Source organism: Pogona vitticeps, chromosome 4 (genome assembly GCF_051106095.1).
Source record: "Pogona vitticeps strain Pit_001003342236 chromosome 4, PviZW2.1, whole genome shotgun sequence".
NCBI lineage: Eukaryota > Metazoa > Chordata > Lepidosauria > Squamata > Agamidae > Pogona > Pogona vitticeps.
The window spans coordinates 70,190,826-70,206,316 of NC_135786.1; the positions used below are offsets into that span (position 1 = coordinate 70,190,826).

Consider the following 15,491-nt stretch of genomic DNA (forward strand, 5'->3'; position numbering starts at 1 on the left):
TCCCAGCCGGTCACTGGGCTCCTCACACGGAATCCTAAGGTCAGACCGCTCTCCCTTATCCTACCGAGGGATTGGAGAAAAAAAAAAGCGCTCCACCCACAGCTCCAAAGTAACCCCGCCTCCCCACCCAGCATGCTTTGCGCCGGCCAAGGGGAAAATGGCGGCCGCCACCAGCACCAGGAGGAGGAGGTGAGGCTGCTACGGTGGAGAGTGACGGGCGCCGGCGAGGGACGAAAAGATGTTGCCGTTACGCTCGGCCGCCAGGCGGCTGCGGTGCTGGCCGTTGCTCTACGAGCAGCGCCGTGCCAGGAATAGCCTTTACGGGCCGAGGAAGCCTCGGGGCCCCCTTCCTCGCACGCCCATGACGATTAGGGGGCCGGCCCCCGGCGAGCCCTTACCGTGGTACTTACGGAAGGCCCCGCCGGTGCGGGAGCAGCTGCCGGAGCTGAACACAGTGACGTACAAAGAGAAGCTGTACCCCGTCCCTTGGTTGGCCGCCCCGGTTTTTCCGAAGTGGGAGCGGGGATGGCACCACCCGTACCAAGACCCGTCCCCTCCCATGGAGGAGATGCCTGGCTACAAGGAGCGGCCTTGCTTCATGTTCCACAAGAGCACCCGGGTACAGGAAGGTACGGGAGGGGCGCCGGGCACCGGGAGGAGGCGGGGCGGATCTTCCCCAGGGCAACGGAGGCACTCCAGGGAATTCTGGGAGTTTTAGTCCAGAAACTGGGAATTCTGGGAGTTTTAGCCCAGAAACTGAAGTCTGAGGGTCTCTGGTTTTGACTAGGCACTTGGCTATAACCTGTACACTTTGACAAAACCTTTGAGGAGAGGAAGGAGAGCCAGGATCAGTTATGTGGGGTTTACAATCCTAGTGTCACATTGTAACGGTAAAAGGATACCAGCCAGGGACCCTTATGAAGCAATGTACTACAGTACTCTTACGTTGAGGGATGTGTATTGCTGTGCTAAATACTGTACAGTACCTTCAAAAGGCAAAATTCTGCATAGTCCTTAGGTTTGGGAAATAGTTGTCTCCTCACAACAGTGGTTTCCTACAGAGCTATTGGCTACCATGCTTCCCAGGCACAGAAGAGCCCCTGTACACTATCTCAGGCTGATTGAAGGAAAAATGGATATAAATATAACCACTTCTAGCTGTCAGAATGGTTTTGTCATCATCTTTCCCACTCCAGTCCTTAATGAGTAAGATGGAAAAGCGTAGTAGTCTCGTGTAAGGTCAATTGACATAAAATGCACTACTGAAATTTCCTCTAGTAATATATTTTCTTGATCTTTAAGGTGTGAAGCAAGCATTGTGGCTGACCAAGACAAAGCTAATACAAGGCTTACCTCCTCAAATACTTAACATAATGAATGACCCAGCTCATCAGCTGGAGGACCAGGATGAGAGAGTCCAAAATGCAATCTCTCATGCATTTTTTCGCCTTAGCACTGAGGAAGAGATACCAAAAGAAAGTTCTTGGTGAGTGTGTGAGTTAAGATGCCTATTAGTTGATTTCATTGTTGTCAATACGCCATGTTTAAACTGCTGTAACAGAATATGTAGTTATTAGATAAGCATACTCCAGAATTATAAATTCCAAGTGGTGTTAGGAGAGAAATCAGTAAAACTGTTAGAGATTTCTGTGAGTGTAGTGCTCATTTACAGAATAAGGCTTCCTGCATCCTGGTTGGCTATTGGGGTGTTGTTTTCATCCGGTCCGTGGCTTCCTTGAACTGGCCCACGGAGACAGATCTCTGCCCACACAGACGCACAGTACAAGGTTGCAGCAGAAACCCACTCTTAAAGGACTTTGTTTGATGTATTCCTGCATCAGTTTCTGCTTACATTGAGAGTTCATTTTGCAGATTTTTTAAAAGTTTGCGTGGGAATTGTAAGAATAGAGTTTACTTCCTGCTTCCATTTTAAAAAGGTTTTCCACTCTCCGGGTTTAGAAAATGCTGTCCTGAGACCTTCCTGTTGTGTGCTTTATGCAGTGGTTTCTCTCTGGTGCTAAGCGTGAAATTTATTTGGTATTATTGCACTTTTACCGTGCATATGCTTTACAGAGTGTGAGAAAGCATATCGAAGGGGAGCATACAATACAAAATTGTGATATAAGGTAAACAGTCAAGTAAGAAATAGAGGCAGTGAACAAGAAAAATGCATAACTATTGCAGCTACCTGTTTTCACCAGTTTAAAGCATAGGGATGGAGGTGGGGATGTATCAAAAACTTTGATGAAGAGGGGAGTGATTTGAAGGAAGTTGTTCATATAGCTTGGTTCTAAATAAGTAGAGGTCATGTACAAACAGCTGTATGTATTCTGTAAGCACAGAATTTACTGTTAGATGCAGCACTCGTTGCAGAATCTTAGCCCACAAATAGCTTGAATAAAAAAAAAACAAGATACTTTGGCTGAAAAGATTCCATAGAAATGTACAAACAGCATGTGCTGCAACCTGAGAGCAGTAGCTTATTTACAGTGCAGAGCATAATGCTCCATAGCTGTACTGTAGTACTCAAGCCCACCACCACTGTTGCTTCACAAGAACATTCATGAGGTAGAAGAGAAAGAAGAGAGTTCCCTTTAACTTTTGATGTTAACTCCTGTGTGACTTTTCAAGTGGTCTTCTGAAGAAATCTTAATGGCAGTAAATGTCATCAGTTAATTGTGCAGTGTTCTCTTTGTTTTAAACCAGTTTAAGTTAATATATTTGGATGACCCTCTAATTCTGGTGTTAAAAGAAAGTAAAATTTTCCATCTACGTCTTTCTGATTGTCTCTCCCTGTGGCTAGAAAACTTGAATTTCAGAACAAAATTGCATTATTTATACTTGTCATGGAATTTGGGTTGCTATTATGCAGAACTTTTTAACACTGTCCTCCTTTATGTAGATTGTATCAGTTATTACAATCTACATTGATCAGAGTAATAAACAACACTTGACATGCTATTTCAAAATGTGGTAATTATCATTTAATTTATATTAACAATTTTTGTTATTTTAATTTATAGTAGCCATTTTTAAATGCTGTAATCAATCAGAGGCTGAAATCTTTGTATAATAAGTTGCTGTAGACTCGGCTCATTGAATCAGAGGATTTGAAGAGTAAACTTCTCTGTAAGTATCATTGATTCATATGGGTCTGTTCTTGTTGAGACTTACTATGCTAAAGTAAGTCAGAACCCAGAGTAGACCTGTTTGAATCAGTGGAACATATGGAGTTTACTCACAAATCCCCACTCATTTAAAAGGCCTGCTGTTGTGCAAAAAGGATTTTAGCCATTATATTCAAATATCCCGAAAATCACGATACAATGGAATTTCTGGTTTGTGCCAAGAGATGTAACTAACCCTTTGTTCTGAAGCCTCGTACTTCTGGAAGACTTGCTTCATTTGTGCAGAATGATGACAGCCAAATATCCGAAATTAGCTAAAAGAATGATTGCTGAAGACTACAGATTGTCAGCTGCATGGCAACGAGGTTAGTGAAAGTTTTCTAGACTTTTTTCCCCATAAATTTTTATTTCTAGAGTCATTATTGACTAAAAGGGAAGGTTCTGCACAAGGGTTAAAATAAAAGCTAAAAGTGATATAACTGTGTCCCCTTGGTATTAAATCAGAAGGACAGCTTAGTGGTGTAGGTAACTTGTTGCAGAGCCAGAGGTTGTGAGTTCAGTTCTCCACTGTTCTTCTTGGGAGTAGAGTCAGCTTGTGTGGCTGTGGGTAAACTGCATAGTCCCAGGGCACCCCCAGAAGAAAGGAATGGTAAATTATATCTGTGTACTCTTTATCTAGAAAACTTTGGAAAGGGTTGCTGTAAGTCAAAATTGACTTGATGGGACACTATTGTTGCTGGACTTTCCATCTTTAAAGTCTACGGACAACAACTAGAAAAACGGAAGAAATCACATAAAGCAAAAACAAACTTTTTTTGAATAGCAGTGCTGTGATATTAAAACCAATGGAGTGGCTGTCCTGACATCGGTAGCGGGGACAATCCATTATTGCAAACTGCCATACATAAAGCAAAATGTGTGTCTGTTTTTGCTGTCATCACTTGTCTGTTTAACAGGATGCAAATGGAAAATGCTGCTCAGTAGAGTATGTTCATGAAACATTTGGGATATATCTGTATTAAATCAGATTGTTAAATGTCATTAAAAATGTTATATTTGATTGATGATGGGTGCCATTTTGTTGTGGCCATGGTCCCCTAAAAAAGCAGCGAAATGAAGCGTGGATTTTGCATGTCAGTTGGACTGCTTTGCTTCATGCTAAACCTTCACAGAACTAGGAAAGGGATTATAGCTGCAAATATTCTTGGTATGATCCTTTCCCTACTGTTGACAAAATTTGCTCTCGAAGGGGCCATTTCTTGCTTGCTTTTATGTACTCAGATTTGGCGAACATCCATTTTGAGTAGTAATAAATGAGTACTTATATTTTTGAATATTTAGTATTTGCAGTTCTGCAGCCTTAGCTTTAATATACTAAGGGACTTTGCAGTATCTAGCTGCCGGACAGTTAAGACAGTTTTATTTATTTATTTAAAACATTTTCATCCTGCCTTTCTCTTTTTAAGCGGCTTACAACAACGGAAAACAATATTTAAAGTTGAAAACAATGAGTACGCAACGGTGGTTTACATAAGTAAAAGATAATATTTTAAAACTATGAACAGTGAATAAGGAGGCATCTTACATTACTAACAGGCAATATTAAAGCAAATAAGTATACAAAAATTTAAAAAATGTCATTCTGAGAAATGGAAAAACCAAAAATGGAAAACAAGTACAGTGGAACCTTGATTTACGAACTTAATCCGTATTGGAACTGTGGTCGTACGTTGAAACATTCGTAAGTTGAAGGAAAAATTCCCATAGGAATGCATTGAAAACCATTTAATCTGTTCTGGCTATTTTTCGTTCTTATCTAGAGGCGCCGTTCGCACGTAGAAGCATTAGTTCCCATAGGAACTAATGCAAAGCTGGTTAATCTGTCCTCTACCACTAGGGGAAGAATTTTTCTTCTTTTGACCTAAGATGAATTTAGGTCAAAAAAAGGGCAGCAAAGGAGGGAGGGGGAGGGAACACCTTTTAAACAAAACCAAGCACCTTTTAGCTTAAAAAAAGGGCAGGAGAACACCTTTTAAACAGAACACTGTTTTCCGTTCATAAGTCGAAGCAAAATTTTGTGAACGGAGCAGTTCATAAGTCGAAATGTTTGTAGGTAGGGGCGTTCATAAGTCGAGGTTCCACTGTAGTACTAAAAATCCAGTCAAAGCAGTAATGCATAACCATCCATCTAAAAATCACACACAGGTAGCTGAGGGAAGACTTGCCTGAAGAGAAAGGCCTTTGCCTGCTTGCAGGACAGCAAAGATGGGAGGGACTTCCAAAGTTTGTGAGCAGCAACAGATAAGTCTTTCCTGTTTCCCCATCAGATGCACCTGTGAAGGTGGTGGGACCAAGAGAAAGCCTTCTCCTGATGATCTTAACACCCAAGCCAGCTCATAGTCTAATACTGCAACTGCTCCATGTGTGCTTATTTTTTTAGTGCAGTTAGGTGGCTAGTAAATCTTCTGGAAATTTATTTATTTATTTATTTTATACCCCGCCTATTTGGACTACCAGACCACTCTAGGCGGCTTCCAATACAAAATCAAACAATAAAACACAAACATGAACATGATAATTCAGTAACAATTACAATAAAATAAAAAATAGGGAAAAAGTAAGAAATGAAATCAAGAGTTGACTGGAGGGAAGGCCTGGATGTACAACCATGTTTTTAATTGGGTTTTAAAGATGCCCAGCGTAGGGGCCATGCGAATCTCCGGAGGGAGATTGTTCCAGAGGCGAGGAGCCACCGCCGAGAAGGCCCGGTTTTGTGTCTTTTCCTTCTGGGCCTCTCTCAGCATCAGGCTCCTCAGCCTCACCTCCTGACTCGCGTGGGTGATCCGGGTAGACCTTGGTGGAAGCAGGCGTTCCGCCAAATATTGAGGTCCTAAACCGTTTAGGGCCTTGTAAGTAAGCATTAAAACTTTGAAGTTGGCGTGGAAACTAATGGGCAGCCAGTGCAATGCGGCCAGCATTGGAGAAATGTGTTGGTATTTTCTCACTCCAGTAAGGAGTCTGGCTGCCACATTCTGCACCACCTGAAGTTTCTGCATCAGCCTCAAAGGCAGCCCCACGTAGAGCGTGTTACAGTGGCCAAATTGATGCTAGCACCATGACTAATGGTTTATTGTTGTAGTCTTGGTACCAAAAATCTAGAAGGGAGTTGGGGAACAATGTCATCAGAACTCTTAATGAGTACTTCTAGATATCTGCTACTGTAAGGCTTGTTGAAATTTTGTTGCCCAACAGAGCAGGAAAGAGAGTGAGTCTGTACAGAAGAAAGCTGACATCTGCCACCTAACTAGAGAAAGCGTAGGTCTCCCTTCATGGGGCTATCCATAGTTAAAACATTGTTCTGAGGAAAAGAAGGCCTATTCACTTGCATATATCTCATAAAAGAATTTTGGGCACCTTACTATAAACATATTAATTTATTTATGACACCATATTTTCCATTACAGAATCCATTCTTCTTCAAGTACGTGGTCTTAATGGGAAGCTTCTGAATGTCAAAAGTCCCCTGCCACCTTTAGCTTCCAGCGAGGAGATCTTTGCCACTGAAAACCACACTTTAGAAACCTTCTATCCCATTGCACCTACAATGGACCTTCAGGAAACGAATGTATATGAGATAAAAAATGACACAGGTAACTTTTGCAAAAAAAAATAGGGTTTATGCAGAAAAGTATTATATGTTTTGTACAGGTGAACTTGTTATGCATAAAATTCTACAAGATGATGTTTTATATATTGGAGTCTAATGTAAAGAATGTAGTAAATGGAATAAATAAAGCATTAGGTTTCTTAATTGCTGTTTATTAACATCATCTGTTTGGTATTCTAGGCTTTCAGAGAGATTATCCATATCATCCTCACACCATATACTTTGTTGCGTATGATAAGTACATAATGAAACCAGAATATATGCGGGCAAAAATGATAATGTTTGCTTTTGGAAATGCTTTGGCCAAGGCTAAGGAGCTATATGGAGTAAGTATAATAAAATGATATTGTGTTATTTTTAGAATAAGGAATGGGCCTTTGTGTGTGTGTGTGTGTGTTTTGGCAGCCTTTCCTGTAACAGCTTATTGGATATTTTCTGTCTTTGAAAGAGAATCATGTTGGCTGAAATCTCTGTTCTAGGTTTGTATGGACAGAGCAGGCTTTGGGGTTTGTCCTGTAATCAACAATCCCTGTAATTTTCTGTCAATGTGGGTGAGGTTTCCACCACATGTGCCCAGGGTTCTGGCTGCGAATGGAACCAAATGGGCAGCAACACTGGCTGTGTGTGCAGGGCACTGATGCAGCACTGCAGTCACACACACCTGCATCTTAGAGGGAATGTTGTCTGTAGTACACAATTTAGAAAGTGAGTAAGTTCTGTTCCAGACAGGCAGGAGTAGCTTGTTGAAAGTGGCGTGTGTATGTTCTGCTCAACCTATAGTTTCTGTTGTGCATGAATTTTGGTCATTGGAGAGGACTGTCCATCCTGAATAAAATAATGTAGGAGAGGAAAATAGTGCTGGTAATTTGTATGGTCACTGTCATCCTCGCTTGCTTGGGAAGCCATTATTGAATCCTAAGTTGCAGACTTCAAATGTGCAAAATATGGATATTGGTTTCTTGTATAAAAGTGAAAAATTTCTACATATGTGTGTGGTATCTCACTGTTGCAAGAAACCATAAAGGACTCTTGTATCTTAAAGACTAAGAAGCTTTATTTGGCACAAGTGTCTGTAGATGATAGTCCGCTTTGTCAGATATGTGGGCTACAGTCCACAAAAGTTTTGCTGAATAAAACTTGTTCGTCTTTAAGTTCCACAAAATGGTGTTTTTGCTGCAGTGGGCCAAGAGGAGTGTTTCCTTGGAAATAACAGGAGAATTCAGGAGATTGAAATAACTTTACAGATTATTACATTGGTATGTCAGGTCATGACTGTTACATACAGCACTGATGTTACCTGTCTGTCATGGGTTTGGAGGGAAAGTTCCATCCTATGGGGAGTGGAAGGCGGGACATCAGGAGGAGGGGCTGTACTGTATAAATATGTGATGCCTGTGTGGTGAAGTTTAGATGCTGAGAGATACTGGGTTGTGACGAAGCAGCAGCTGGGAAGAAGAAGCTGTTGTGGGAGTCTGTGTGTCAGACAGGGTACTACTGTGTGTCAGAGTACCAACCTGATAGGTTCAGGTGTCTGTTGGTTAGCCAGAACTGATAGGTTCAGGGTCTGTGCTTTAAGTTAAGGGTTCTGTGTGAACCAAACTGTATGCTTGTATGAGTGAGAATAAGCCACGTTACTTTGTTTTATTCACCTAATCATTTTATTATCCCTGTGTGTTGTATGTAAATAAACCTTATTCTTTTATTGTTTAAAAATCCATCCCTGGTCTGTGTGACTTCTTAAAGGGAATGGTTGGTGGCAGCTTAGTGTAACTGTGTGACATATCCCAGTAGGTCTGGGTTTGTCACATTGATTGGTGTCCAGCGTGTGGGATACGACTGGTCCAGTTGTCCAGCGGTCCAGCAAAGCCTTGGCAGGTGTGCCCAGAGAAGGGGGGTCTAGTCAGGGACAGTCTGAGGCGCGTAGGTAATCTTCTAGGTGTACCTCACGGGGAGGTGCGCTAGTAGAAGAACGTGCCAACTGGGGAGACTTAGATTAAGGTGCTCTGAGGCAGCCTAGTTTTGGCGGGAAAAAGCTGAGGCAAAACTGCGTAGCAACAGCGAGCTAGCTTGCCAGCTGAGAGGCCCAGCAGAGGGGGGTAGGCTCTGACTCGATACTGTTGCAAGCTAAGTGCTGAAGAACAGCAGCAATCTCTGGGGAGAGCTGGTTCTGAGGCAAGAAAGGAAAAAAGTGGTCGTTTTATTTTGAGGCTTGACTTTTTAAAGCAGCCTGTTCTGAGGGGGGGATTATGCCCTTGACTCGAAGCCAGATGGCCGAAATGAGTGAAGTGAAAGACCCCCAGATTGACCAAGGTTCTGAGGAGGAATTTGGCTCAGTGCAAGGTGACAGCACAGGAGAGCAAGACCCAGAACTCAGAAAAATACTCATAGCCCAACAGCATGAACTGAGGGTGAGGGAAATGGAGGAAAGATTAGAGAGAGAAAGAAGGGAGGAAAGGGAAAGGCAATTTGAAATGGAGCAAAGGGAAAGAGAGAAACAGAGACAATTTGAATTGGCATTGGAGAGAGAGAAAATGGCGTTTGAATTAAGAAAATTGGAACTGATGAACCAGAACAATAATAACAATAGGGATTCTGAGGGAGGCCAATTGTCTAAAGCTGACCTGAAGAAATTCCCTGTGTACCACAAGGGAGATTGTCCTGAGGTGTTCTTTTCCTTAGTGGAAAGAGCGTTTGTGGACTTCTCAGTGAGGGAAACTGAGAAGATGACCATCATGCGGTCTTTAATCAGTGGTAGCCTGGCTGAGGTTTATGCCGAGATGCCTGAGGAACTGATGAAAGATTTTGCAGAGTTTAAGAAACTGGTGTTTGCCAGACATGGGATAAATGCGGAGCAGCTGAGACAAAGATTCAGGTCCCTCACCAAAAAACCAGAACAGACTTTTACCCAAGTGGGGGCCCAATTGGTGAGGCTGCTTGAGAAATGGCTATCGCAGGAGGGAACAGAGACCTATGAACAGCTTAAAGACTTGATAGCACTGGAACAGTTCTATTCAGTCCTGCATGGGGAATTGAAATTCCAGGTGAGGGAAAGGAAACCGAAATCTGTGGCAGCAGCCGCAGAGATCGCAGATTTTATTTCCCAAATAAGAAAGCCCTTGGGTGAGGGGAAATCTGTAGGTAAACCCAAAGAGACCTACAGCAAGTACTCTCAGGGACCAGGGAAAAGCCAGCAAGGGGGAGGGGCCCATGGTGAAGGGAAGCCCTCAGACATGAAACTAAGACCTCAGATTTTGGAGGGAAAACCAAAACAAGATGAGAGAGAATCAAAATACACCAGAAAATGCTATTTCTGTCAGGGAAAGGGTCATCTAATCTCAGAGTGTGAGAAATTAAGGCAGCTAAAAGGAATGGTGCCTCAGGAGTCAAGTGGGACCAAGCCAAAAGCTGTGTTCTGTGTCCAGAAAGAGCAAGGCTCAGTGTCACTGAGGGAGCCTGTTGCCATGGCTACTCAGTCTGGAACAGCTACCTCTGCTGATCAGGCTGAGGAAAATGGTCCTCTTGTGGAGGTAAAGCGCTGCTTGCTGGTAAAAACAGATTCTCAGTTGTTTGAGACAGCAGGGGTGGACGTAGGAATACTTGACCGTCAGTATAGGGGGCTGCGGGACACTTGTTCCCAGGTAACCCTGTGCCATCCAGATATTATTCCTAGGGAGTTTATAATCCCAAATGAGTGCATGAAGGTGGCAGGGATTGAGGGGCAGGTAATCTCTCTGCCAGTAGCAGAGGTACCTGTCAACTTTCAAGGCTGGAGGGGAGCTTGGCGGCTAGCGATTTCATCGACTCTGCCAGCAGCCGTGCTCGTGGGAAATGACCTGGCTGAACATGTGAAACGGGTGCTAGTGATTACACGCTCACAAGCCACCACAGGGACAGTTCAGGGGGGTAATGATGAGCCAGAGACGGAAGCAGAGGGGAGTTCAGAAGCTGTGGTGGAAACCTTAACCACAGACAGCAGATTTGGACAGGAGCAAAAGGCAGACGCCACTCTCCAAAAGTGTTTTGAACAGGTGACTGACGCCCAGCTAACACCTGAAACCCCAGTGAGATTTCTGGAGAAAAAGGGGATTTTATATAGAGAAACCCTGAGGAATATCTCAAAAGGGGGAGATGGGATCAGAAGTCAGCTGGTGGTACCTGAAAAGTATCGCCCCATGATCTTACAAAGGGGTCACTCTGACATGTTTGCTGCACACTTAGGGGTGAAAGGGCCCCTTGATTTGATCAAACAAAATTGGGAGCAGATCACCCAGGATGACCCACAAGACGTTGTGACTTACATAGACACCTTGATGAATGACCTAAGGAGAAATCTAGAGCTGGCAGCAGAAAACCTGCAAGCTCAGAAGGTCAGACAGAAAACATGGTATGACCACAAAGCTAGAGAGAGGCACTTTGACCCAGGGGAGGAAGTGCTTTGGCTTAGGCCCTGCAGGGAGAATAAACTGCAGCTCAAATGGGCAGGACCATATAGGGTCATTTCCAAGATGTCAGACCTGAACTACCTTATAGAGCAGGAGGAGACCCAGGCAAGGAGGGTGGTTCATGTGAATGCCCTAAAACCCTACTACAGAGGGGAACCGAGGGTTTTATTCGCGATAAAAGCAGCTGAGAGTGAGGAAGCTGAATTACCCTTCTGGGAGGGTAGAGGGGAAGTAAAATACAACCCAGAGGAGGTAAAGATCAGTCCTGCACTCACCCAAGACCAGCAGCAAGAACTAAAAATGCTGCTTAGTAAATATCAACAGGTGTTTTCCAACAAGCCGGGGATAGTGAAGGGAGTGATGCATCGGATCCACACAGGGGATGCACCCCCGCAGGCAGTATCCCCATACCGAGTAACGGGACCCTATAGGGACAAGGTGCGGAAGGAGCTGGACGAGATGCTGAGGGAGAACATAATCGTCCCCTCTTCTAGTCCTTGGTCCTCTCCGATAGTCCTTGTGGACAAGCCTGATGGGAGCATTAGGTTTTGTGTCGATTACAGGAAATTAAACCGTGTAACCACTCCTGATGCCTACCCAATGCCCAGGCTAGACAACCTGATTGAAATCATAGGGGGTTGTCAGTTCATCTCATCATTGGACCTGGTAAAGGGATATTGGCAATTAAGAATTGATCCCAGGGATCAAGAAAAGACTGCCTTTTGCAGCCCTTTTGGTCTCTATGAGTTTCGAGTCCTGAGCTTTGGTCTCAGAAATGCACCAGCCACATTCCAAAGGCTGATGGACCAGACCTTGGCAGGGCTCAGTGACTTTACAGTGGCCTACATTGACGACATAGGGATCTTCAGTAATACCTGGGAAGATCACCTGATACACCTGGAGTTAGTGCTGCAGAGGTTAAGTGCAGCAGGGCTAACAGTAAAGGCCAGCAAGTGTCAGCTGGGTAGCCCAGAAATAAAATACTTGGGTCACATGGTAGGGGGAGGAATGATAAAACCCCTAGAGGCCAAAATAGAAGCAGTTCGTGATTGGCCTAGACCCAACACCAAGAAAAAAGTCAAATCATTTCTTGGGTTGGTGGGCTACTACAGAAAGTTCATCCCGAGGTTTAGCGAGATTGCGGCTCCGCTGACCGATCTGACGAGGAAGAAGGCTGATGACCGCATCCCGTGGACCAGCGACTGTGAGGCGGCGTTCCAGAGGTTGAAGGAGGCGTTAATCAACTATCCAGTCCTGCGTGCTCCAGACTTCGACCGGGAGTTCATCATCTACACCGATGCGTCTAACAGCGGCGTAGGAGCAGTTCTGTGCCAGGAGGATGAGAATGGTGACCAGCATCCAGTGTCCTACCTGAGTAGGAAACTTCAAAAAGGTGAGAGACATTTGGCAACCGTGGAGAAGGAGTGTTTGGCCATAGTCTACGCGATCCAGAAGGCCAAGCCTTACATCTGGGGAAGACATTTTATTCTGTGTACTGACCATTCACCATTGCAATGGTTAAAGACAATGAAAACCCACAATAGCAAACTTATGAGGTGGGCTTTAAACCTACAGGACTATGACTTTGAAGTGAAGGTGGTCAGAGGGTCAGTGAACTGTGTTGCTGACGCCTTATCAAGAAGACCTGAAGAATGAAGACGGCGAAAGAACATGGACTATATGTATATAATGATGACAAAAAGTTAAATGTACCTGTTTTTTGAACTTGGTTTGTATGAATAAAGGTAAATTGATGTAATGTATATGGTAAATGTTTAAATGCCTAATTGCTATGGTTAACTTAGAATGTAAGTATAAGTAAGTATAATATGGTATGTATAACTGTTGTTGTGTGTTTTATCAAGGTTGTTTTTTGGTGAAAAGCACGTTAGCTTTCCCCCTACAAAACAACTTATAAAGAGGGGAGGTGTTACATACAGCACTGATGTTACCTGTCTGTCATGGGTTTGGAGGGAAAGTTCCATCCTATGGGGAGTGGAAGGCGGGACATCAGGAGGAGGGGCTGTACTGTATAAATATGTGATGCCTGTGTGGTGAAGTTTAGATGCTGAGAGATACTGGGTTGTGATGAAGCAGCAGCTGGGAAGAAGAAGCTGTTGTGGGAGTCTGTGTGTCAGACAGGGTACTACTGTGTGTCAGAGTACCAACCTGATAGGTTCAGGTGTCTGTTGGTTAGCCAGAACTGATAGGTTCAGGGTCTGTGCTTTAAGTTAAGGGTTCTGTGTGAACCAAACTGTATGCTTGTATGAGTGAGAATAAGCCACGTTACTTTGTTTTATTCACCTAATCATTTTATTATCCCTGTGTGTTGTATGTAAATAAACCTTATTCTTTTATTGTTTAAAAATCCATCCCTGGTCTGTGTGACTTCTTAAAGGGAATGGTTGGTGGCAGCTTAGTGTAACTGTGTGACATATCCCAGTAGGTCTGGGTTTGTCACAATGACTTTTCACACAAATGTCAGGGTTTAGCCCTCACGCTCCTGAACTTATTGTGCATGTTTCGCTTTTGCCTAGATTGCTGTAAGTGTTACTTTCCCTGCAGGCAAATTAAGACTTCAGTTATCAAAAAGATGTGAGTAAACAGCAGGCCCAGGAATTGTTAGGGTCTACCATGTTGGCCTATCAACTTGAAGTATTCCTCTGGCAGTGTGCTAGGTTCATACCTGCATTAACCCCAGACAACTCAAGTGTATTTTTCTGACATCTGTAATGATCATTTCTTGTAATACTTTACTTTTCTTTCCTCAGTTGTCTGCTTGCACAGCATCTTAATGTACTGAAGTATAACATAAATTGGATGGTAAAGTTTGAAAGGGCTGTTCTGTGTGCTGTTGTGATCTCAGACCAGCAAATATAATTTAGTATGTTATCATTTTTTTCCTTTCCTTTTCCTTCTCCCGAACTAGAATGAACCTAGAATCTTGGATAACCCCATTGTTGTACAAAGTATCGGTACAGATGGACATTGGTTTCAGTTTTTGGTGTTCCAGCTGAATACAACAGATCTAGATTCTAGTGATGGTGTTAAAAACCTGGCCTGGGTGGATGCTGATCAGCTGCTGTATGAGGATGCCAGGAGATATCCAGTAATCAAGAAGAAGATTGTTGAGGTAGGTTAAGGTGAAATAACTTGTGACCAAGTAGAACTTTGTCTCTGTTTCTGTAGTTAAGTCAGAAAAGCTTATCTGTTGGAGCAGGAAAAAAAAGCATCTAAAGGTAAGGATATTACTTATTTTTAGTATAGGGAATCATTATTAGTACTTTTACAGATTTTAAGAAAAATGATCAAATTATATAGGAATATTTTTGGCCCTAATGAAAAATACGTGTTGCAGAAATTTTACTTAGAAGGGAGGGTTGACCATTTTTAGGTTCACATTTTTGTATGAAAGAAAACAAATTTATCATGCTGCCAATCTGAAGATAATCTGTTACTTACAGTATTAACAGGTAGCATATTGCTTCCTAAAGTAACAATTCCAAGCCCTGTTGAGACCTAATATGAAATGCCTTAACTTTGGTAGAGGTACATCATGGGTACATCATGAGAACAGTGAAGAATAATCCCTGTAATATCTAATGATATCAAAATAGCTAGATCCTGACTCTAATGACACATGTCCAAGGCATGCAAAGCAGAAAAAAGATTTTAGTTGTCCCTCATTAATACCCTTCCCTGAAAAAGAACCCATAGCTTCCTGAAGGAGTGACAGTGAGAATATATCACTAGGACAATATTGGAACATATTGAAATACGTTGCTGAGCTAATCTGTGTGCCAGACATTGAAAACCCAGATGTTCTTTCTACAGATTCCAGCTGGAATACATGGCTATCAGCCAGACACATTCAAGAAGTTCCTGGCATTCTACTTGCATGGTGCTGTGTGAACAGCCCTCTGGAGGGGCCCACGTTTAACCTGCCTGTGCCACATTTCTTCTTGTAAAACAATACTTAGCAGTATGGTCAAAAACTGGAGGCTATTCAATATTTCTGAATAAAGGAGATTTTTTTAAAGCACGTGTAAATGGCATCTCTTGTGATCAAATCATTTAATAACTTAATGAACTAGCATGTGCACAACGTTGTTATAATTGTTATGGCTTAAGAAGAGAAGCTGGGAAGTACAGTCTACTGGTGAGTTTATGATTAGTCCCCGTAAGCAGTGCTGCCATCTCTCATTCTGCCACTCTGCTAACTGCACTAAACACAGCTTTACAGTTGACAATAGT

General features: G+C 43.0%; 2 protein-coding genes across 2 annotated transcripts in view; one reads left to right on the forward strand and one right to left on the reverse strand.

Moving 5' to 3' along the window:
• CYB5RL (cytochrome b5 reductase like) overlaps nucleotides 1-538 on the reverse strand; it is a 33,694-nt gene extending 33,156 nt beyond the window's left edge. The window contains exon 1 of the mRNA XM_072997648.2: nucleotides 411-538. The gene's annotated coding sequence lies outside the window, so the exon portion shown is untranslated. The remainder of the gene's footprint in view (nucleotides 1-410) is intronic.
• MRPL37 (mitochondrial ribosomal protein L37) lies at nucleotides 129-15,276 on the forward strand. Its single transcript, XM_020799647.3, has 7 exons — nucleotides 129-629; nucleotides 1,303-1,486; nucleotides 3,378-3,493; nucleotides 6,593-6,778; nucleotides 6,976-7,121; nucleotides 14,167-14,370; nucleotides 15,072-15,276. Exons 1-7 carry the CDS (start codon nucleotides 239-241, stop codon nucleotides 15,147-15,149), a joined length of 1,305 nt encoding a protein of 434 aa, XP_020655306.3. The 5' UTR covers nucleotides 129-238; the 3' UTR covers nucleotides 15,150-15,276.
• The last annotated feature ends 215 nt before the right edge of the window (nucleotides 15,277-15,491 follow it).

What these genes read in the sequence shown, in the direction of transcription:
- MRPL37 (XM_020799647.3), top strand. Translation starts at nt 239, where the DNA reads ATGTTGCCGTTACGCTCGGCCGCCAGGCGGCTGCGGTGCTGGCCGTTG. An exon ending in GAGCACCCGGGTACAGGAAG is followed by an intron (nt 630 to 1,302) that starts GTACGGGAGGGG and finishes TTGATCTTTAAG; the next exon opens with GTGTGAAGCAAGCATTGTGG. An exon ending in ATACCAAAAGAAAGTTCTTG is followed by an intron (nt 1,487 to 3,377) that starts GTGAGTGTGTGA and finishes TTTGTTCTGAAG; the next exon opens with CCTCGTACTTCTGGAAGACT.